Source organism: Thamnophis elegans, chromosome 3 (genome assembly GCF_009769535.1).
Source record: "Thamnophis elegans isolate rThaEle1 chromosome 3, rThaEle1.pri, whole genome shotgun sequence".
Taxonomy (NCBI): Eukaryota; Metazoa; Chordata; class Lepidosauria; order Squamata; family Colubridae; genus Thamnophis; species Thamnophis elegans.
In genome coordinates, this window is record NC_045543.1 from 5,922,930 (window position 1) to 5,947,213 (window position 24,284).

A 24,284-nucleotide genomic window follows, 5' to 3' on the forward strand; every position below is an offset into this window, starting at 1 on the left:
TTTCTTTCTATCATCTATCTACCTATATCTATCTATCTATCTATCTATCTATCTATCTATCTATCTATCTATCTATCTATCTATCCATATCTATCTATCTATCTATCTATCTATCTATCTATCTATCTATCTATCTATCTTTCTTTCTTTCTTTCTTTCTTTCTATCATCTATCTACCTATATCTATCTATCTATCTATCTATCTATCTATCTATCTATCTATCTATCTATCATCTATCTATCTATCTATCTATCTATCTATCTATCTATCTATCTATCTCTATCTATCTATCTATCTATCTATCTATCTATCTTTCTTTCTTTCTTTCTTTCTTTCTTTCTATCATCTATCTACATCTATCTATCTATCTATCTATCTATCTATCTATCTATCTATCTATCTATCTATCTATCTATCTATCTATCACCTATCTATCTAAATATCTATCTCTATCTATCTATCTATCTATCATCTATCTATCTATCTATCTATCTATCTATCTATCTATCTATCTATCTATCTATCTATCTATCTACCTACCTACCTACCTACCTACCTACCTACCTACCTACCTACCTACCTACCTATCCTGTCCTAGAAGCAGTCACAAGTCTCACACAGCAGCTTTCAACAAAGAGAAGGCATTCATTTCTGTGTCTGTAAATCTGAATTACAAGTGTGTATTTAATGAGGGATTTCACCCTAGCACAAGGAAGGATTTTCTTCAGGACCATAACAGAGCAAGAATAAATCAATTTCCTCCTTTCGTTCCCCATCCAACTGTTGTTATGAGAGAAAGAGAGCTGTATCTATTTAAGTTGATCCTAAAATGGAAAATGTTTAGTTTTGTCCCCTTTGGTAAGTCTAATAATAGAATCTATATTCTCTATAGCCTTTTGTATGTATGGAATTATCTCAACTTTAAAATGGATGCAGAGTTCATATTGCTCAACTGGATTTCCTCTTTACATTTAGCAAATTTCACAGATCGAAGCAGACATGAAAAGCCGAGCCGCTGTCTACAACAACATCAAAGGAAATCTTCAGAATCTGGAAAGAAAAACGGTGTATGTATTTAGATAAGTTTTACTGAATTGCGTTTTCTGTATGCGTTGGCATACTGACTTCCTGTGATAATGTCTTAATGTGTTAACTGCATTGGGAATATAATAATACAGTAATATGGGCTTAATCAGGAAGTAGGGTTTCTTTTTGTGCTTTTGGGTCAATATTGATGACTTCTAGCCTCTCTGGATAAGTCAGCAAGTTGCCATTGTCTGCTTCCTTTTTTTGTTTTTCACTCAACATCCGCTGAATTTTATTTCATTATTCCTTCATCGTCCACATTTGTAGACATGCAGAAAACATTATCCACCATTGACTTTGGGGTCATGCTGTATTGAGTTCACTGACTGATCCTTTAATAATAATCATGTCTTTCCTAACGTCACCAAACATCTACATTCAAGGAATCAAATTACATTAAAGTGTACTTTTCACAACTTTTAAAAAATATATATATATTTATTAACAGATTTTTTAAATTATTTTTTCCCTTCTACAACACCCTACCGTCATTACATCAACATTGTTATGTCATCATACCTGTACATGTATATAAAATTTCGCTTCTATATTTACACACCTTTATACCGTTTTATTTATATATATATATATATATATATATATATATATATATATATATATATATATATATGTACATATTTATGTATTTATGTATGTATGTATGTATGTATGTATCTATCTATCTATCTATCTATCTATCTATCTATCTATCTATCTATCTATCTATCTATCTATTTATCTATATCTATATCTCTATCTCTATATCTCTATATCTCTATATCTCTATCTATCTCTATCTTTCTATCTATCTATCTATCTATCTATCTATCTATCTATCTATTATCTATCTATCTATCTATCTATCTATCTATCTATCTATCTATCTATCTAGTTTTTTTGGCTTAATTAATTTTATTCTTGTTTTGCAGCCATTTGTACCAAAATTGTTCCAAATTTCATAATATTCCGACTCTTCTTTATCTTTTAATTTCAGTGTTAATTTGTCGATCTCTGCACAATCCAAAAAAATTTTTTATCACTAATTCGTCCGAGGAGGTATTATTTTGTTTCCAGCATTGGGCAAATGCTATTTTAGCTGTAGTTAGCTGATGTGTTAATATGTACTTAATTTTCTTTGTATATTTCCCTTTGATTATTCCCAGCAGAAAGATTTTGGGTTTGTATTTTATCTGTTCTCCTGTAATTTCTTTCATTGTCTGCTTCCTAAGGCTGAGGAAGGGTGATTGGCCAAGGATGGCTTCATGCCTAATTTGGGACTAAAATTCACCAGTCTCCCGGTTTCTAGCCTAGGGCCTTAACCATTACACCAAATTGCCTCTCTAATCAGCTCTTTAGTGGATCTGCATTAATTAATCTGTTTAAAGCAGGGGTGAGCAACCTGTGTGGCTCTGGAGCTGCATGTGGCTCTTTCATCCCTCTTCTGTGGCTCCCTGTCGCCGATCGGCTCCACAAGGTAGAGGAAAAAGGATGTTGCGCTAGGAGGAGACTCTATGATGGCGGAACCGGGATTGAACCAGGCGGGGGAGGAGGGGGGCTTCCATTTAGGACCTTTGTGGCTCTTTGACTGTTTAAGATTGCCCACCTCTGGTTTAAACAAAGTAAACAAAAGTGCCCATTTCCTCTAAGCTTAGCATAATATAATGGCCGGATTTGCTTTAAGTTTGTTTGAGAATTCCCAGGCAACATTTTCTTCCTAATCATCCAATTAAGCGTCTATTTAACACTTAGAAAGTATCAGTGGTAGGTAAATACTCTATTAATTTTTTTTCTGGCTTTTTTTTCCCCCCCAGAGGAAATCTTTTGACCCGTACATTAACGGATATAGTGAACAAAGAAGATTTTGTATTGAATTCCGAATATCTCATCACTCTCCTTGTTGTAGTTCCTAGGTAAGAAAAAGTTGGGTTTCCTATGGATGGGCTTAATAATTAATTATTGCAATACTTTTTAGAGAAAATTCTCTGTGTGCATTATATGCCAGTTTTGCCAGGAAAATTTTGAATGCAATGAATTGATAGAAAGTCCTCTACTAACCAAAGAGTTCATGGAAAGTTTTAAGTTTAAGTTTAATAAAACTTATATGCCGCCCAATCCCGAAGGACTCCGGGCGGCTTACATAAAACACAATTTAAAAATACTAGAAAATTTAAAAAGAAAGAAAACAAAGCAGGTTAAAACACAACACACTCAGCCGTAGTGGAGCTGGACCTCGTTCAAGAGGTCAACAGCCCCAGGCCTGCCGGAAAAGCCAGGTCTTAATAGACTTTTTGAAGGCCGCGAGAGTGGGGAGGGTCCTAACCCTAACCCAGTGCTCTCCCGTTGAAGATTAACTGGGGCCTAAAATTTTAGGGTTTTTTTTGAAAAATTAAGTTTTGGTTATGAAGTAAAATGCTTCCCTCGCAGAATTTGAATAGTACCGTGTTTCAGTGGTGGGATTCAAATAATTTACCAACCGGTTCTCTGCCCTAATGTTCAGCTGGGTAGGCAGGGCTCGGTGGTCATGTGATCATGTGGGCGTGGCCAAGTCAATGTCACTCAGGTCGATGGGCGCTTCACCTTAGTTGTTACAATGGTAATAAGGGTTAACTGGAAAGGCAGTTTCTGTAAGCAGGACAATAAAGATCAGGCTAGAAACAACACCAGAATGCTTCGTTCCTGCCTTCCTTACAGGATTAGCCCTGTAAAGTGGAGAAAAACAAAAGATTTCTTCCAACAATCGGTTCTTCGAACTGCTTAGAAAGTTACCAACCGGCTCTCCCGAATAGATGCGAACTGGCTGAATCCCACCACTGCCGTGTTTCCCCAAAAATAAGACAGGGTCTTATTTTCTTTTGGCCTTATTTTCGGGGAGGTCTTATTATTTTTGAGGTGCAGGAGGCAGCGAGTGTGGTCGCCTCGTGGCTGCTGCTGTGTTGCAATATTTTCAGGAAGGGCTTATTTTGGGGGAGGGCTTATTTTAACGCATGCGCTCAAATGCCCGATTGCGCTTATTATCCGGGAGGTCTTATTTTCGTGGAAACAGAGTATGTTTCAGCCACTTCTGGAATTTGGCACAGGAGAGGCTGCCTAGAGCCTCAAGTTGATGGAAATTGAACATTCGTGTCATACAGGATTGATTTCCTTGTGGTCTCCCCCCCCCCACACTTATCAACTTGGCACTAAAGGTTTCTGAATTTCGGTACAGAGAAGTGACAATCTTTGCACTTAAGGTAGAAGTTTATACACAGAGGCTTTACAAAATCTGTCTTGTTGCAGAACAAGCTATGGGCAGTGGCAAAAAACCTATGAATCACTCTCAGATATGGTGGTCCCTCGCTCTACGAAGTAAGTACAATTTTTGGACTGTTGTCGTTTCTCTTAACAGATTTCAACATTTTGCTCAGAATCATTGGACGCAGTCAGGTAGCACACAAGTAGGTTCCACCAAAAAACCGCGCTTGACTAAACCGTGCTCGACTAAACCGCGTAGCTGATGTCATCAACAGGGCGACAACAGCGCGGAGACAGAAGCACGCTGTAAACCCTAAACCTAAAATTAACCCCTAAACCTAAACCTAACCCCCCTAAACCTAATCCTAAACCTAACCCTAAACCTAACCCTTAACCTAATCCTAACCCTAACCCTAACCCTAACCCTAAACCAAACCCTAACCCTTAACCTAACCCTAAACCTAACCCTTAACCTAACCCTAAACCTAACCCTAACCCTAACCCTAACCCTTAACCTAATCCTAAACCTAACGCTAAACCTAACCCTTAACCTAACCCTAACCCTAACCCTAAACCTAACCCTAACCCTAACCCTTAACCTAACCCTAAACCTAACCCTTAACCTAACCCTAAACCTAACCCTAACCCTAAACCTAACCCTAACCCTAACCCTTAACCTAACCCTAAACCTAACCCTTAACCTAACCCTAAACCTAACCCTAACCCTAACCCTTAACCTAATCCTAAACCTAACCCTAAACCTAACCCTTAACCTAATCCTAACCCTAACCCTAACCCTAACCCTAACCCTAACCCTAACCCTAACCCTAACCCTTAACCTAACCCTAAACCTAACCCTAACCCTAAACCTAACCCTAACCCTAACCCTAACCCTTAACCTAATCCTAAACCTAACCCTAAACCTAACCCTTAACCTAATCCTAACCCTAACCCTAACCCTAACCCTAAACCTAAACCTAACCCTAAACCTAACCCTAAACCTAACCCGTAACCTAATCCTAACCCTAACCCTAACCCTAACCCTAAACCTAACCCTGACCCTTAACCTAACCCTAAACCTAACCCTAAACCTAATCCTTAACCTAACCCTAAACCTAATCCTTAACCTAACCCTAAACCTAACCCTAACCCTTAACCTAACCCTAAACCTAACTCTAACCCTTAACCTAACCCTAAACCAACCCCTAAAGCTAACCCTAAACCTAACCCTTACCTTAAGTTGAATCGGCTTGCTTTCAAAGCGCTATTTAAAGCGCCCTTCTTTCTCCGCGCTCGCTGTTGTCGCCCTGTTGATGATGTCAGCGACGCGGTTTAATCGGGCACGGCTTAGTCACGCACAAGTATGAATATTGCAGGGGACTCTTGAAAGAACTTAAATGGGATTAGGTACTGATGAGTCTCTTCTCCTGCTAGGAGTTTCGAAAAAGAAAGAATTTGGATTGTGGCAAATTGTGACAGGAAATATCTCTTGTTCTTATTTTAAAAAGCATTAAATATGAATACTATCTCATTGCACAAAGCTTTAAAGGGTGCCGGGGGAGGTGGGATTAAAGCTGCTGAGCTTTAACTTTTTGAGATTTCTTCTTATATAACAAGGTTGCTTTTTATTGGCAACGAGAGAAGGGGAGGGGAGACGGGGAGGAAGAGGAGGAGAGTTGGGGAGGGGAGGAGAGGAAATGAAGAGGAGGGGAGGAGAGGAAGAAGGGAGAAGGGAGGTGGAAGAGAAAAGAGAAAAGGAGACGATAGGAGGGCATGGGAGAAGAAGGGGAAGGGAGGAGAGGAGGAGAGATGGGGAGGGGAGGAGATGAAGAGGAGGGGAGGGGAGGAAGAATGGAGAAGGGAGGTGCAAGAGAGAAGAGGAAGGAGAGGAGGGCATGGGAGAAGGGGAGGAAGGGGAGGAGAGATGGGGAGGGGAGAATGGGAGGGGAGGAGAGGAGGAAGCGGAGGGGAGGAAGAATGGAGAGGGCAGGGGGAGGAGAGAAGAGCAGAAGAAGGAAGGATGAGGAAGAGGGAAGGGGAGGAGGGGAGGGGAAGGGGAACATAGGTAGCAATTTTTGGAACATGTGTTCAGTTGTTTTTTTGAAGGGCCCAGTTCCTTCTGTTAATCAGATGAACTTGGTGGTGGTGGCTAAATGGAAATTTTAAAAAACAACAAATTTGTGTGACAGTAGAGCAGTGTTTCTCAACCTTGGCAACTTGAAGATGCCTGGACTTCAACTCCCAGAATTCCCCAGCCAGCATTTGCTGGCTGGGGAATTCTGGGAGTTGAAGTCCAGGCATCTTCAAGTTGCCAAGGTTGAGAAACACTGCAGTAGAGTATGCATCACAATATTATTGTGTAGATTAAGAAACTGCTGAGGAAAATTGAATCTGAGAATTACTATTTACAGTAAGTTGTAATTATTAACCATCATAATTACACTCTCATTGTTGTTAATCGCTTTGGCACCCATCACGGGAAAGCAGGATGGGCTTTAGAATAACTGGACCAACACCTTTGATTCTTCCAGGATGATCGCTGAAGACACAGAGGGAGGACTCTTCACAGTCACCCTGTTCAGAAAAGTGATTGATGACTTTAAGACCAAAGCCAGAGAGAACAAGTAATGCTTTCTTTCTACTTTTGTGCCAAAAACCAGAATAGTTCAAGCTCTTTCTCCTGCTCTGTAATGAAACAAGACACATCTGTGCAGTAATTTGTCAGAGCTCTTGAGTAATTTGCACAGGGCTGGATCCAGGGGTGGGTCTGTTTCCATCGGCAGAACAGGAAGAGGTGGCAGCAAATTCTTCTCTGCTCTCCCTGAATCTTGAAGCTGTAGGGAATGTCTACTATATGGATGGACTTCTATTTATCTCACATTAAGGACCTACCATTCATGTATGTTTTAACCAGATTTTTAAACCTTCTTTTAAGAATATTTTCATAAAATCAACACTGAAGAGATAGAAAAGAGAGGAAAATGGTTTTAAAATATCCATCTTAGCCAAGTGTTTTCAATGAACATAAATGAGGAATGCATGACAAATAAAGTCTTAAATGCCATGGCTTTTTAAACCATCTGATCACTTTCAAATGTTTGATGCTTATATTATTCAAGGTATCAAACCTTGAATAATCCTAAACTTTGAACAGGGACTCAGTTATCTCAACACAACTCCTTCTGTACAATCACATTACTGTATTTTTCGGAGTATAAGACGCATCGGAGTATAAGACGTACCCAGGTTTTGAAGAGGCAAATTTTTAAAAAAAGTAGGTAGGTAGATAGAGGGATAGAGAGGGAGAGAAAGAGAGAAAACCAGTAGGTAGGTAGGGAGAGAGACAAATTAGTAGGTAGGTAGGTAGGTAGGTAGGTTGGTAGGTAAAGGGAGAGAGAGAGAGAGAGAGAGAGAAAGAGAAATACAGTAGGGAGGGAGGGAGAGTGTGTAGATAGGTAGGTAGGTAGGTAGAGGGATAGAGAGAGAGAAGTAGAAAGAGATAGAAATACAGTAGATAGGGAGAGAGAGTGTAGGTAGGTTGGTAGGTAGAGGGATAGAGAGAGAAAAATAGAGAGAGAGAAATACAGTAGATAGGTGGGGGAGAGAGAGTAGGTAGGTAGATAGATATATAGGTAGATGGAGGGTGGGAGGGAGGGAGAGAGAGAGAAAAAAAACAGTAGGTAGGTAGGTAGGGAGAGAGAGAGAGAGAGAGAGAAGGTAGGTAGGTAGATAGGTGTTTCCAGGTGTATTTAGCCATGTGCTGGACAAGGAAATAGCTGACAACCTGTAGCACCTAAAACTTTGTTTCTACTGGGACAGCACTTGATCAATGTAATTCTCATCAACCACTCTAACCAAACAGCTTTCCGAAAGGGCGGTGAGAAAGTTTTTGGACTCTGCAAACTTCCCCAATACGGCCTGTTTTTTTGCGAAAATGGGCCCATTTTTTTTTTAAAAGCCATGAATAGCCTGGGGTGGGGCTTGCAGAGTGCTCCTAGGGAGTGAGGCGGGGGAAACACGAGCAAAACCGGCCTGTTTTTGCGAAAATGGGCTGGTTTTTTGTCAAAAAAAAATGCATGCATAGCCTTATGGAGGCTTATAGAGTGCTGCTGGGGACTGGAGTGGGGGTAAAAGACGGCCCGTTTTTTACTCATTTCTGCCCTCCCCAGCCCCCAGGAGCTGTCTGAAAGCCTCCATAAGGGTATGCACAGCCATTTTGGTGAAGGCGGGGCTTCAGGAGTCAAAAAATGCTGCATTCGGTGTATAAGACGCACCCAGATTTTCAGCCTCTTTTTAGAGGAAAAAAGGTGCGTCTTATACTCTGAAAAATACGGTAATTACAAACAGAAATTTTGCTAGTAACGCCACCACTGTTGCAGATTTCCATGCGATGCTAAGGGAAAGAAGAGTTGCCTCAATGGCATCTTCTGTGTACTGTATGAGATCCCCCTCTCAGCTAGGTTTTGATTACAGGTAGTCCTCAACTTATGAAGATCAATTAGTGACTGTTCAAAATTACAATGGACCTCCCTGAGGACACTTGTTACCCTGAAGTTCTGACAGTCGCCCCTACAGTCATGTGACTACGTGTTGGGCCCTTAGCAACCAGCCTGCATTTATGGCTCTTTTTGGCAATTTTGCTGAAAAACGGGCTTCTGGTTTTCAGTGGAGCCAGCCCATTGTAAACTATTAGTTCCCTTAATGACCATGGCATTTGCTTAACAGCGGCCATGGAAATTAGGCCGCCACATGGGTGATCTGTTTTACGACTCAAGACCATGATGGGAAGTCTCCATTACTATCCTAATCCTCGAGGACTATCTGGTATCTGTTGGAGACACACTCTGCTTAGGCACACAGTAGAGGTGTACAATTCTCGCAATTCTCATGCAAATGTTTTGGATTGCTGCCTAACGAGGCATCCATTGGGAGAGGCATCCAAAAAGATATTGGGGAGTTCAGTGGTGCGTTTCAAAAATTGTTCGAACCTACTCTGTGGGTGTGGCCTCCTTTGTGGGAGTGGCTTGCCACTCATGTGACCGGATGGGAGTGGCTTGCTGCCCAAGTGACCGGATATGAAGATGCCGACGACACTTGTCAGAACCACCTTAAATGACCTCACACACAGCACTGGCATGCATAAGAATAGGATGTAAACTTGTTTTTTAAAAGGCATCTTTGGTTTGCGTTAAAACAACTTCAACACACGCAATGTTCTGATTGCACCACAAACGCAGTAGTCATCCTTACCTTTCACAGAGGCACTGAGTTTTATAAATAGGAGCATGATAGTGTAGAATAATCATATCCAAGGACCAGTGGTGGGTTTCAAAACATTTTGGAACCTCTTCTGTAGGTGTGGCCTGCTTTCTGGGTCCACTGGTGGAACCTCTTCTAAACCGGTTCGGTAGATTTGACGAACCGGCTCTACCGAATAGGTGTGAACTGGTAGGAACCCACCTCTGGAGGAGTTACCACAAAAGAAAATTTGGGGACCACTGTGGATAAAAGGAATGAGGCTTCAATTGGGCCTGCCTTCTGGTCTTTTGATGACCCCACCCCCGCCTCCAATAGTGCCTCTGTAGCCTAAATCAGGGGTCTCCAACCTTTCGGACCTCCGGGACTACTAAATTCATAACTTTAAATCCCGCAGACCACTAATATGATCTGCTTAAGGACCAGCTGGGTCGGCATGGCTAGGTGGTCATGTGACTGGATGTGTCAGGTGCTCCTTCATTTAATAATCAGGAAAGAAACCACTCAACTCCATTTGGTTGAAATTAAGTGTACTATTACTAATTACAAACGAATAGTAGCAAAGCAAAACTGAGTCTGGTTAATTGGGCGTGAAAGCAATGAATATCATGTATAGGTCAATCCCCTCCCCTTGGCACCCCAGTCCATAGTCCAATTATAATTCACCCAACTGTCAGGTGGGAGACATCTTCAAAAAAAACATCATCAGGGTGGAATGCTGGACAGTTAACCTTGGCAGGAAAGTCCCTTCCTCCACATGCGCAATGAGATGGTCAGGACAGTGTCTAGAATATTCCTCCAGCACATAATGATTCCCCTCCCAAATACCATGACCCCCCCTCCCCGTTTCAATGGCAGCCGAAGCAGCAGCACGGCAGAGGCTGACAGGATGGGGGTGGCCAACTTGATGTCACCCATATCGAGGGGCCCCTCACCAAATTGTACTCGTCATCCGCCCCAGCCACTCCTTGCCTGCCCACCTGCCCAGCCTCCTTAGGGCCCTAAGCAGTTGTTGGAGCTGAGCAATCACCACGAGAAAGAATTGGCAAAATAGCTGGCTCGTTTTAAATTGGATCTGACTGAGAAGGAAGCTCAGCAGAAGCACCCTCACTGAGGACTATGAGCCCAGGCTCATAGAGGGGAAGACCTGTGGGATTGCAAGGCCAGGTACTGGCACCTGGCGGCTCAGCGGACTGAGATGGTCAGCCAGTTCCAGGCCATGATGCAGTCCTGTTGGAACAAGGCCCTCCAGCTCTTCACCACCAGCACTGCTTCCCTTCATCCTTCACCCAAAGCCCCACAATTCCACCACAAAACCGCGCTCGACTAAACCACGTCCGACAAACCGCGTAGCTGACGTCATCAACAGGGCGACAACAGCGTGGAGACAGAAGCACGCTGTAAACCCTAAACCTCATGAGCCGAGGTGGCGCAGTGGTTAAATGCAGCACTGCAGGCTACTACTAGATCAGCAGTTCAGCGGTTCAAATCTCACCGGCTCAGGGTTGACTCAGCCTTCCATCCTTCCGAGGTGGGTAAAATGAGGACCCAGATTGTTGGGGGCAATATGCTGACTCTCTGTAAACCGCTTAGAGAGGGCTGAAAGCCCTATGAAGCGGTATATAAGTCTACTGCTATTGCTATAGAAACCTAAAATTAACCTCTAAATCTAACCCCCCTAAACCTAATCCTAAACCTAACCCTAAACCTAACCCTTAACCTAACCCTAAACCTAACCCTAACCCTAACCCTTAACCTAACCCTAAAGCTAACCCTTAACCTAACCCTAAACCTAACCCTAAACCTAACCCTAAACCTAACCCTTACCTTAAGTTGAATCGGCTTGCTTTCAAAGCGCTATTTAAAGCGCCCTTTTTTCTCCGCGCTGGCTGTTGTTGCCCTGTTGATGACGTCAGCGACGCAGTTTAATCGGGCGCGGCTTAGTCAAGCGTGGTTTTGACAGGTCACGAAGCCCTACACCAGGAGGCTGAAACAGACCCCATGTCAGAATTTCTGCCCCCCCCCCCTCTGACCCACACAAAAAGACCTCGAAGGGGAGACTCTCTGCAGGAACACAAGCGTTCATTGGACGTATCCGGCCCCGGGGCCGTAGTTTGAGGACTCCTGATTTAGTGCAATATTAAAAAAAAGCGAATAATTTTTCTGCAGACCACCAACATTTTCTCATGGGCCACCAGTGGTCCACAAACCACCAATTGGTGATCGCTGGCCTGTTGCAGAAAATGACAGGCTTCAGACTTCTCAGGATACAGGAAAGTTTATTGGCAGCCAGGTTCAGAAAGGTAGCCCATGGCTTAGCATTGCACGTTCTGAACCGCCTTCATTATCGAAGCACGCGTTCTTATACATTCTCAAAAGCATTGCAACACGGAAACACTTAACACATTTCTTAGTGGTTACCTTGAGGAGAAAGCCTTATAAGGAGATGGGGGTCTTACTTCTCCCTTTTGTTATGGAGTACGTGTCATTAACGGACTTTAATTGAACCTTGGACTTTGACATAGGTTTTGACATAGGGACATCTTGTGGTTACGCACTGGCTTCCTGTTCTTTTGCAAGCTGCAACCCTGCCTATGTGGCTTTAATATAGAAGTAAAGGGGCTCTAAGAGGCTGTCCAGCCTGACCCAGTAGGTTTCACACTTAGTGTCCAAATCTCACTTTACGTCCTACTTTAGGCCCAAAACATCACTTATTTTGACTGAATTTGGTTCACTATCGAACCAAGCACTTTTAAATTTAGAGAGGAAGGATAGAATATACAGCAAAATAAGAAACCCTTCATAACTGACAGCTAATGAGTCAGTTTTTCCAGCCTGATGCATCGGCAGGGGCTCACAAGAGCCGAAAATAAAGCGAGCTTATTAAGGATGACAAGAGCTCCTAAAAGCTTTGGAAATTGGTCTAATATGATTTACTCCCACATGGCCAAATCGTACCTTGTTTGTTCCCAGCTAGGCTGTACCTTGTGGCTTTGAACATTTATGTTCCAAAGCTCAGGCAGGAAACAGCTTTCTAAACGCCCAGGTGCTGAATGTCTTAACACCGATTTTTTTTTGTTTTTTTTTAAAGGTTCATGGTGCGGGAATTTTATTTTGATGAGAAAGAACTGAAGTGTGAAAAGGATGAAATGAGGAAGTTAGCTTCTGATAAGAAGCAACAATATGTAAGTAAAGTTCTTCAAGTTATCCGTATTGACGTAGGGCCTGATTTGCTGTTTGCTAAGTTATCACATGGTTTAATTTAATTAATTTAATTATCAAAATTTATATGCCGCCCAATCCCGAAGGACTCTGGGCGGCTTACAAAAAGAAGAAAAAAAAGAGGAAAAAAAGAGAAAAAAGACAGTTTAAAATCATAAAGATTTTTTAAAAAATCATAAGAGCCGAGGTGGCGCAGTGGTTAGGGTGCAGTACTGCAGGCCACTTTAGCTGACTGTGATCTGCAGTTCAGCTGTTCAAATCTCACCAGCTCAAGGTCAACTCAGCCTTCCATCCCAGCTGGCTGGGAGATTCTGGTAGTTGAAGTCCACAGGACTTAAAGCCGCCAAGGTTGAGAAACACTGATTTAGAGCCTTTGAGAAATACACTTACAGTTCTTTTGTTGTCTGATATACCATATTTTACTCATTAAAGGGTCCTCTGTTGAGATGGTTGAAGGTGAACTTCAGTGAGGCATTTGTGGCTTGGATCCATATAAAGGCGCTAAGAGTGTTTTCAGAATCCGTCCTCAGGTAAACAGATGAAATTTATAGGTTACATTCCCCCCCCCCTAAAGCCAATTACAATCTCCAATCATTACTTATCCCAGTTGATCCGTTTAACTTCCTCATTGATTTTAAACATACTTTGGTGGTAGCCTGCGGAGTGAGTTCTTAAAACATTCCAGGAATAAACAGATTGTAATTAGGCAATAAGGGACGCGGTGGCTGAGTGGCTAAGACGCTGAGTTTGAATTGAATTGAATTGATTATATTTCTATGCCGCCCTTTTCCCAGAAGGGACTCAGGGCGGCTCACAACCCAAGTCGGGGGGGGGGGGGGATAGGGGATACAAATAGGGAAAAAGACATGGACAAACAATACCACAATTTAAAAACAACTCAACAGGCACACAATTCGAGCGGGGACGGGAACTCATCAGCCCCAGGCCTGTCGGAACAGCCAGGTTTTAAGGCTTTGCGGAAAGCCTGGAGGGTGGTGAGGGTCCGAATCTCCATGGGGAGTTCGTTCCAGAGGGTCGGAGCAGCCACAGAGAAGGCCCTCCTCCGGGTGGTCGTCAGTCGGCATTGGCCAGTGGATGGAATTCGGAGGAGGCTAAACTGTGGGATCTAATCGGTCTATTGGAGGTAATTGGCAGCAGGCGGTCTCTCAAGTACCCAGGTCCAATACCATGAAGGGCTTTATAAGTGACGACTAGCGCCTTGAAGCGTATCCGGAGACCAATAGGCAGCCAGTGCAGCTTGCGGAGGATAGGTGTTACGTGGGTGAACCGAGGTGCACCCACAATCGCTCGCGCGGCTGCATTCTGGACAAGCTGAAGTCTCCGAATGCTCTTCAAGGGCTGCCCCATGTAGAGCACATTGCAGTAGTCCAGTCTTAAGGTCACAAGGGCACGAGTGAGTGTTGCGAGGGCCTCCTGGTTCAGGTAGGGACGCAACTGGTGCACCAGGCGAACCAGGGCAAATGCCCCCCTGATCACAGCCTGTTGATCGAAAGGTCAGCAGTTTGATGGTTCGAATCCCTAGTGTCATGTAACAGGCTCATGTTACTTGTCCCAGCTTTTGCCAACCTAGCAGTTCGAAAGCATGTAAAAAATGCAAGTAGCAAAATAGAGACACACTTTGGTGGGAAGGTAACAGCGTTCTGTGAGCCTTTGGTGTTTAGTCATGCCGGCCACATGACCACAGAGACGTCTTCTGACAGCGCTGGCTCTGTGGCTTTGAAACGGAGATGAGCACTGCCCCCTAGAGTCGGGAACGACTAGCATATATGTGCGAGGGGAACCTTTACCTTTAATTAGGCGAATGTTATAAGAGTTCATAAGGAAAATAAACAATCTTTGATGCAGTTTAAGACTTTAAAAATTAGTCACGAACAAAAGCAAAATGAGGATAGATAGATAAAGTAAAAATTCCTTGCATTGCATTTTGCTGCTTCCACTTCAACCTCCTCCATTGCATTCCGTTCAAGGTATGGTTACCAGTGAACTTCCAGGCAATGCTACTTCAGCCTAATAAGAAATCTACGAAGAGGTTGAGAGAAGTATTAAATGCCGTTTTCAAGCATCTGGACGAAGTAGCAGCAGCCAGCCTAATGGACGTAAGTATTGCATCGCAGGTGGCCCGCCTAAGGATGGAGATGGACACGACCGCCTGCCTCCCAATCAGGAGGCTGTGAAATAAATGGTAATAAATCATTTAGAGCAGAGGTTGGGAACAAGTGGCCCCTTTACGACTTATGAACTTCAACTCCCAGAATCCCTGAGCCACTTGATAAAAGGATCGTCGTTTCCCGGCAGAGTACGGTGTGGTTTTCCAGGGCTGCATTTACCCTACCCTTAAATTGGCCTACCATATTATAGCAATAGCAGTTAGACTTATCTACCGCTTCATAGGGCTTTCAGCCCTCTCTAAGCGGTTTACAGAGTCAGCATATCGCCCCCACAGTCTGGGTCCTCATTTCACCCACCTCGGAAGGATGGGAGGCTGAGTCAACCTTGAGCCGGTGAGATTTGAACCGCTGAACTGCAGATAGCAGTCAGCTGAAGTGGCCTGCAGTACTGCACTCTAACCACTGCGCCACCTCGGCTCTTAATTCCTGTTAACCACCATGCGGTTTTCAGAAGACCTAGAGCAGCGGTGTCAAACTAAAGGCCCAGGGTCCAGATCCAGCCTGTGGGGTGCTTAGATCTGGCCCGGGGGGGGGGGGGGGGCGGCCCTGGAAACAGAGAAGGACCGGCTCATGGTTCCTCTGCCAATGAAAACGGGAGCTCCATTTTTGCTAGCGGAGGGTTGCAGGAGGCCGTCGCAGCTGAAAACGGAGCTCGGGAGGGCTGTGGATAGCCCTCCTCAGCTCTTTCTTTGTGGCAGAGGGTTGCAGGATGTTGCAGCCGAGAATGGAGCTCAGGAGCCCATTTCTGCTGGCACGCAGGGCAGCACAGGTGCCCCCGAGTGACACTGAGCTGGCCCCCCACCCTGGCCATTCCCACCCCCGCCGTCAACCCTGAGCAGTGGTGGGTTTCAAAAAATTTTTGAACCTACTCTGTGGGTGTGGCCTCCTTTGTGGGCGTGGCTTGTCAGCCATGTGACCTGGTGGGCATGGCTTGCCGGCCATGTTTTTTCTTTCTCTCTCGTTCCTTTTGTGTCTGTCCCTTTTTCCTTTCATCTCTCTTTTTCTTTCTTTTTTCTATCATCTTTTTCTTTCTTTCTCTCTCTCTCCTTCCTTTTGTCTGTCCCTTTTCCTTTCATCTCTCTTTTTCTTTCTTTTTTTCTATCATCTCTTTTTCTTTCTTTCTTTCTCTCCCCTTCCTTTTGTCTCTGTCCCTTTTTCCTTTCATCTTTTTCTTTCTTTTTATCTATCATCTTTTTCTTTCTTTCTCTCTCTCTCTCCTTCCTTTTCTCTCTCTGTCCCTTTTTCCTTTCATCTCTCTCTCTTTTTCTTTATTTCTTCCTTCCTTCCTTTCTCTTTCTCTCTGTGTCAGTGGTGGGTTTCAAAATTTTTTAGAACCTCTTCTGTAGGTGTGGCCTGCTTTCTGGTGGAACCTCTTCTAACCGGTTCGGTAGATTTGACGAACCGGTTCTACCGAACTGGTAGGAACCCACCTCTGACCCTGAGGCAGTCCTCAATGAAAGAGTTTGACACCCCCTGACCTAGATACTTCCAATGGGGGCTCAGCTTCCTTACACTAATCTGGGGATTTCCGAAATCAAAATTTTGTATTTGCTGCTTGCTTGAAATCTTTCACTTCGTAGTACTTGCTCCTGTTAAGGTTACTGATGTTTCAGAAGCATTCCCTCGCATTTTGTAAAAATTGTAGCACTAGAGGTCTTAAGGAACTCAAGTTTACTTTAATTTCTCCCCCCGCAGACTTCAGTCGACATTCCTGGCTTGCAGCTAAGCAATCAGGACTACTACCCGTATGTCTATTTCAAGATTGATTTCAGCCTTCTCGATGGCAGCTAAAGTGTGCAGCGCCAAGCATGACTTTTTTCCCCAGTATTGTAGGATGAGAACGAAATGTCATCTATTTGGTTTTTAATGCAATAAACGTAATTGGAATGCGTCCCTTCCGATGCAGAAAACCAAGGAGTTTTAAGCAAGAGATAATTGTAGTTCCTAGATTTGGCTTGTAGAGTGGTTTTTCCCCCCCATTTTGACAATTAAAAAGATACTGGAAGCTTTTTTTTCTGATTGTATTAGAAAACATGCTTCACCAGGCATTGTGTTATTGTTGTATTTATTCTGTTGTAATTACAAAACTCCTGATCATCTAAGGTTTTAAATAAAATCAAGATATCTGGCGGTTAAGGTAGAAATATCCTGGAGTCCTAAATCTGTAATTGGGTTTAATCTATTGATTCAGTCAACACAACCGTTACACAGTGAAATTTCGGGGGGGGGGGGGGAATAACGTTTGGAAAGTTTAATTTTAAACTGGTTGCTTCAGTGTAGCATGTAAGAAATCTGGACAGAAAATTTTTCTCCCTTCTTTCAGTGAAATAGCTTCCCCCTTCCACTGAAGACTGACTCACTGCAGACATAACACAAAACTCGAAATCTCATTTTGTCAGTTTGTTGAAACTAGCATGGCCTTTTAAGTGTCCAACATGATTAGAATAAATGGTGTTTCCTCTCAACACCTTTGATTGACAGCGTTACAGTATAATTGGAACCTCCTTCAATAATAAAGTCCATTAAATGCCTCCAATGATGCTGGAATCCCGGAGTAAAGTGAGCTTTTTTTTAAAAGAAAAATATTTTAAACATTCTTGGGGCAGGAGAATTTAATACTGACACGGGGATTTTTCTCATGTTCCTTCCAAAGAAATCATTGTCTTCTGTTATAGGAGTATTATACTTTATAATTTCATATTATTCTACAAATTAGTCTCAAGTCATAATTCTGGGCTATGTGAGAACATTATTTGTCAGAGGCAACAAGAATTAGCTGATGGGTTACCATTTTTTCTTGCGTTACCATGAAGGAAATTAGTTCTTAGCAATAGCAGTTAGACTTATATACCGCTTCATAGAGCTTTCAGCCCTCTCTAAGCGGTTTACAGAGTCAGCATATCGCCCCCAATAATCCGGGTCCTCATTTCACCCACCTCGGAAGGATGGAAGGCTGAGTCAACCTTGAGCCGGTGAGATTAGAACCGCTGAACTGCAGATAACAGTCAGCTGAAGTGGCCTGCAGTACTGCACCCTAACCACTGCGCCACCTCGGCTCTTACTAAGTTCTTAAAGATTCCCATACAATCGATGAGATGCGCGTCAAGATAAAACCCGCCACACGTTACCAGTAAATAGGGCAGTTCTCTTAATCCCCAAAGAAAAATTAACAGTTGAAAGTATTTAAAGAAGCTGAGATCAATGTAGAGATATTTTAGACTGTGATTGTCAAAAAGTTATACCATGTATGGTCTCTGGGAAGTCGGGGGGAGGGAAGGGAGGTGGGGATCTAGGGGGGGGGAGGGGGGAAACATAATATGTCTTAAACTTTAAGGTACATGATTGCACTTGTATACTGTGGCTTTTTAATGTTAGTGTTAAAACAGAACAAACCGAATATATTGGAAGGTAATAGAAGTATACCGAAGGGAGGAGCTGAGTGAAAGAAGGAGGGTGGAGAGAGTGAGAGAGAGGAGGAGGAGAAGGAAGGGAGGGAATGGATTAGAGAGGGAGTGATAGGGTTAGATAGAGGGGGGAGGGGAAGTAGGCGTAGAGGGGTATGTGAGAAGGAAGAATGAAAGTTGGAGGGGGTTGAAAGAGGGTGTATGGTGTGTCAAGGTGGTATATTCGGTTTGTATTGTAGGGGGCACTTTCTATATAAGTGAGGGTTGTGGTTATTACTCAATGTTATATGCCCTGGTTATGCACAGTAAACATGTGATTGTATAGAATGAAACGGAAATAAAAATATTATGCAAAGAAAGTATTTAGACAGAATAGGTTCATATCCAAAGCTTAGTATTGTGTGAAACATTTCACTGTAGCTTCTTCAAAGCGGCAGAATTTAAAGAGTGACTGGCTTAATATGAACACACACACACGATAATATTAATTTTGCAAAAGTGCCTCCAAATACTGCACTGATAAAGTCAAAGGGAGGTATATCTCTGTAAACTGTAGAACACTTGACACCGAGTCAAAAATATTGTTTTATTCTTTCATTGAAATGGAAGCTATACTGTGGGGGGGGGGGGGGAGGAGAAAAAAAGATCACATTTGAAAAACTAAGTACAACAAAAGTCTCAAGTTACAATTGACCACCACGTCAGCTAGATTTTAAAAAAGCAAAAAAAACAAAAGAATAAAACCCTCAAGAGCATTTCAATGAAAGATCAGTGTTGTTCTCAAAATATCTGCTACGCCGGATACAATTTTCACTCAATAAAAAAAAATTCATAGAATTTGTGAGATATTTTCTTTTTTCTTAAGAGATGCTCAGTTCACGGATGACCACGTCTCCAACAGTTTCTCTCTTGGCAAAAAAAAAAGTCACTGGTAGATCCGTGTGGTGCAAAACGTTCTTCCATTCCAATCCCAAACTACTGCCCGATGTTCTCTCTCAAGAAACCCAAGTTATCTTCAAGCTCTCACAATTCATCCTTCTGAGTATCCCAATCATCAAGATCGACATCACTGAGGTCGATATCCTCTTCGGCTGGGAGCTATGAAATAATAGTGCGTGAATTGATCAGGCGTTTATCATGTATCATCACCACGTACTTCTTAGAACAAGTTTCAACCCCCCTAAGATGCTGAGAAAATATTGCTCAATAGCAAACAACGCTACTATTACATAATTTTTTTTCTAAAGAGAACTGAATGTGCTTTTTAGTTTGTGTACAACCAGCAATTTACTTTTCTGATCTTCCCTTGGAAGTATAAACTACACAGCAGTGGTGGGATTCAGCCAGTTCGCACCTATTCAGGAGAACCGGTTGGTAACTTTCTAAGCAGTTCGGAGAACCGGTTGTTGGAAGAAATCTTATTTTGTTTTTCCCCCCTTTACAGGGCTAATCCTGTAAGGAAGGCAGGAAGGAAACATTCTGGTGTTGTTTCTAGCCTCATCTTTATTGCCCTGCTTACAGAAACTGCCTTTCCAGTTAACCCTTATTACCATTGTAACAACTAAGGGTGAAGCGCCCATCGACCTGAGTGACATTGACTTGGCCACACCCACATGATCACATGACCACCAATCCCCGCCTACACAGCTGGTCATTAGGGCAGAGAACTGGTTGGTAAATTATTTGAATCCCACCACTGCTACACACACAATCTGAAGATAAGGTTTTTTTTTATCATTCAGATAAGTGATGCAATTTAAGTGGAGTTTCAACACCCACACCATCAATCTTCAGTCTAATCGCTGTTATTTTAACTCTTTGAAATCAGTAGGAAATTAATGCTATCATTAGTATCTGATGGTTAAGATTGAGTTGAGTTTATTTGATTTCTATGCCGCCCAATCCCAAAGGACTCCGATCAAAATAACTGGGTTTCCATTGCCATGCTAAGTCAAATGTTGACTTAGCATGATAAGGGAATTGGGTTAAATGCTTATTTACAGCTCTCTGGTTTCTTGATTCATACATCCAAGCTGCTAAATGTCTAGAGAGATGTGTACAGCAAAATCATCCCAACAGTAGACTCAAAATTGGCCAAACAAGGCATTATTCTTTTATCTCTCTACAAGATGGGCGGTTATTTTTCATTAAGCGAACCAGGATTGGAACAAGCCCAGGTGTGAAATTTTGTGTGGCTTCAGTAAGCTACGGAGCAGACATTGCCTATGAAAAATTAGAATTCAACAGTAGACTCTACGCGAACAATAAAAGATGAAAATCTACGTAAGCTTGGATGTAACCTGAACAGCTGGGTAAACAAGCCAACTAGGAGTGGCATTATTATCAAGTTCCTCTTTATAACAACAACGCTAGACTAGTTGAACATTTGGTGAGCGACCTGCCATCAGGACAGGAAAGAAAAAAAGGAAGAAAGAAAGAAAACAGTCTGCACAGGAAGCATTATCAGAATAGCTCAAACAGGATACAGACAATAAAACGGTGCCAGAAATAGATCGATAAACAAATGTCAAAAGCTTTCAGCGAAATCCAAAAGAGAACGAAGATGCAGAGCCAAGTAGAGAACTAAGGGGGCTTCGCACAGATAACCTCAGTGACGGAAAAGGAAAGAAATAGTTAAAACTTAAATCGATCTTTCAATACAGGCTTTAGGGTATATATTTATCAGGCTAAGTAAACGTTGAGAGATTGACTTGATAGCGAACCAATTTAAATGCATGAACGCTAAAATGTCCAAGCAAGTCCTGTATGAATACAGAGATTCGGTTTCGGTTTCGGTTTATTGGGATTTATATGCCGCCCTTTTCCCTGAGGGGACTCAGGGCGGCTTACAACCACAGGGGAGGGGGGTGCAAGGTCAAAAACAAACAATATGTGCACAAAGAAAAGATAATAAAAACACAACTTTCATTCAGCAATCAAACACTCGGGCGGGTAATTGGAAACCTATCCCAGGCCTGCTGGGAGAGCCAGATCTTGAGGGCTGCGCGGAAGGTCTGGATAGTGGTGAGGGTACGGATCTCCATGGGGAGCTCGTTCCACAGGGTCGGGGCAGCAACAGAAAAGGCTCTCCTCCTTGTAGTCGCCAGTCGACATTGACTGGCAGATGGAATTCGGAGGAGGCCCAGTCTGTGCGATCTAATTGGTCGGTTTAGGGAGGTAATCGGCAGAAGGCGGTCTCTCAAGTACCCAGATCCACTACCATGGAGTGCTTTAAAGATGGTCATCAGTATCCTGAAGCGCACCCGGAGACCAACAGGTAGCCAGTGCAGCACGCGGAGGACAGGTGTAACGTGGGCGAACCGCGGTGCGCCCACTATCACTCGCGCGGCTGCATTTTGGACTAGCTGCAGTCGCCGGATGCACCTCAAGGGCAACCCCATGTAGAGCCCATTGCAGTATTCCAGTCTAGAGATCACAAGGGCTCGAGTGACTGTTGTGAGAGCCCCCCGGTCTAGGTAGGGCCGCAACTGGCGGACCAGGCGAACCTGGGCAAATGCCCCCCTGGTCACAGCTGACAGCTGGTGATCAAAAGTCAGCTGCGGGTCCAGGAGGACTCCTAAGTTGCGGACCCTATCTGAGGGGTATAAAATTTGACCCCCCAGCCTAAGCGTTGGTGTATTAGCCAAATTATTGGGGGGGAAACACAACAGCCACTCGGTCTTATCCGGGTTGAGTACCAGTTTGTTAGCACTCATCCAGTTCTTAACGGCCTCCAGACCCTGGTTCATCACGTCCACCGCTTCATTGAGTTGGCACGGGGCGGACAGATACAATTGCGTATCGTCCGCATATTGATGGTATTTTATCCCGTGCCTCCGAATGATCTCGCCCAGCGGTTTCATGTATATGTTAAATAGTAGGGGGGATAGGACCGAACCCTGAGGTACCCACATGTTAGGGGCCTCAGGGACGATCTCTGCCCCCCTACTAACACCGACTGCGACCTGTCCGAGAGGTAGGAGGAGAACCACCGCAGAACAGTGCCTCCCACTCCCACCTCCCGCAGTCGTCGCAGAAGGATACCATGGTCGATGGTATCGAAAGCCGCTGAGAGGTCAAGGAGAACCAGGATGGACGCATAGCCTCCATCTCTGGCCCTCCAGAGATCATCGGTCAATGCGACCAAAGCGGTTTCTGTGCTGTAACCAGGTCTGAAGCCGGACTGGAAGGGTCAAGATAGCTAGCTTCCTCCAAGGCCCGTTGAAGCTGAAAGGCCACCACCTTCTCAACAACCTTCCCGATAAAGGGAAGATTGGAGACAGGACGAAAGTTGTTTAAGATGGCTGGATCTAACGATGGTTTCTTCAGGAGGGGTCTCACCACCGCCGTTTTGAGTACGGCGGGGAAGTGCCCCTCCCGAAGGGAGGCGGTGACAACCGCCTGGATCCAGCCATGTGTCACCTCCCTGCTGTTAGCCACCAGCCAGGAGGGACACGGGTCCAAAATACAAGTGGAGGCACTTACAGCTCGAATGGCCTTGTCCACATCCCCAGAGGCAACTTCCTGGAACTCAACCCAGCGCTGATGTAACAAGTGATCCTCCTGTGACTCAGCTGGACCTACTGCGGTGGAGTCCAGGTCCGATCGAAACCGAGCTACTTTGTCCGCCAAGAATTGAGCATAGTCCTCAGCCCTACCCTGCAAGGGGTCTCCCCGCATCCCTCCTATTGAGGAGGGAGCGGGTTATCCTAAACAGGGCGGCTGGGCGCGACTCGGCGGACGCAACCAAGGCAGAAATATATGATCTTTTTGCGGTTCTTAATGCTCGGACATAGTCCTTGGTGCAGGTAGTTAAGAGAGCTCGGTTCGCCTCGGACCTATCGGACCTCCACTGGTGCTCTAGGCATCTCCTCCGGCGTTTCTTCTCCCGGAGTTCCTCGGTAAACCAGGGAGCTCTCCGGGATCCACTGACCCGGAGGGGCCGTAGTGGCGCAATCCGGTCGAGAGACTCCGACGCCGCCGAGTACCAGGCGGCAGCCAGAGTCTCCGCCGAACTGTGGGCGAGAGTATCAGGAATGACCCCAAGCTCCGTCTGGAACCTCAAAGGGTCCATAAGTCGCCTGGGCGGAACCACCTGGTCGGTTCCTCCTCCCTACGGTGGGGGTATGGCCTCCGGAAGTCAAGCCTCAGTAGGCAGTGGTCTGACCACGACAGGGGTATGATCTCATTACCCTTCAGACCAAGATCACACATCCACTGCTCCGAGAGGAATACGAGGTCGAGCATGTGACCCGCTGCGTGGGTTGGGCCCCGAATTACTTGGGTCAAGCCCATGGCTGTCATGGAAGCCATGAACTCCTGCGCCCCATCAGAGCGTTCACCGAGCGATGGCAAGTTGAAATCCCCCAGAACTATAAGCCTGGGGAACTCAACCGCCAGCTCGGCTACTGACTCGAGGAGCGAAGGGAGGGATGCTGCAACGTAGTTGGGAGGCAGGTACGTTAGCAGCAAGCCCACTTGACCCTTGAGGTCCAACTTTATCAGCAGAGACTCACACCCGACAAGCTCCGGAGCAGGGACCCTACGAGGTAACAGAGACTCCCGGATTACAATGGCCACACCGCCACCCCTTCCCTGGTCTCTCGGCTGATGAAGCACCTGAAATCCCTCTGGGCACATCTCTACAAGGGGGACTCCCCTTCTGTGCCCAGCCAGGTCTCAGTAATACATGCCAGGTCTGCCCTCTCGTCAACAATTAAGTCCGGACGAGGGGAGCTTTGTGAACAACAGACCTGGCATTTAGCGACAGCAGCCTGAGACCAGGGTCCTGACTGCTCACGCCATCTGGCCTTGGAGTGGGACTCCTAGGGCCGGAAGGAGGGATCTCTGTAATGTAGCGAACCCTCCTTCCCCGATAATGGCCAGCCCTAAGGT

The 24,284-nt window shown here is 44.4% G+C and overlaps 2 protein-coding genes across 3 annotated transcripts in view; one reads left to right on the forward strand and one right to left on the reverse strand.

Annotated features, from left to right (window-relative positions):
- The window catches only part of ATP6V1C2 (ATPase H+ transporting V1 subunit C2), a 31,977-nt gene extending 14,109 nt beyond the window's left edge, over positions 1-17,868 (forward strand). Inside the window, exons 5-13 of one of the 2 annotated variants that reach the window (XM_032213984.1) lie at positions 977-1,068; positions 2,899-2,997; positions 4,364-4,432; positions 6,850-6,942; positions 12,666-12,759; positions 13,229-13,326; position 13,788; positions 14,785-14,913; positions 16,681-17,868. In XM_032213984.1, the coding sequence (XP_032069875.1) occupies positions 977-1,068; positions 2,899-2,997; positions 4,364-4,432; positions 6,850-6,942; positions 12,666-12,759; positions 13,229-13,326; position 13,788; positions 14,785-14,913; positions 16,681-16,776 (771 nt within the window). In that variant the 3' untranslated portion in view covers positions 16,777-17,868. Of the gene's footprint in view, positions 1-976; positions 1,069-2,898; positions 2,998-4,363; positions 4,433-6,849; positions 6,943-12,665; positions 12,760-13,228; positions 13,327-13,787; positions 13,789-14,784; positions 14,914-16,680 lie in introns of those variants that run through there. The other variant, XM_032213983.1, reaches the window with a different exon arrangement.
- Positions 17,869-19,242: 1,374 nt separating this feature from the next.
- PDIA6 (protein disulfide isomerase family A member 6) overlaps positions 19,243-24,284 on the reverse strand; it is a 29,059-nt gene continuing 24,017 nt past the window's right edge. The window contains 1 exon segment of the mRNA XM_032214035.1: positions 19,243-19,487. Within this exon segment, the coding sequence (XP_032069926.1) occupies positions 19,413-19,487 (75 nt within the window). The 3' untranslated portion in view covers positions 19,243-19,412.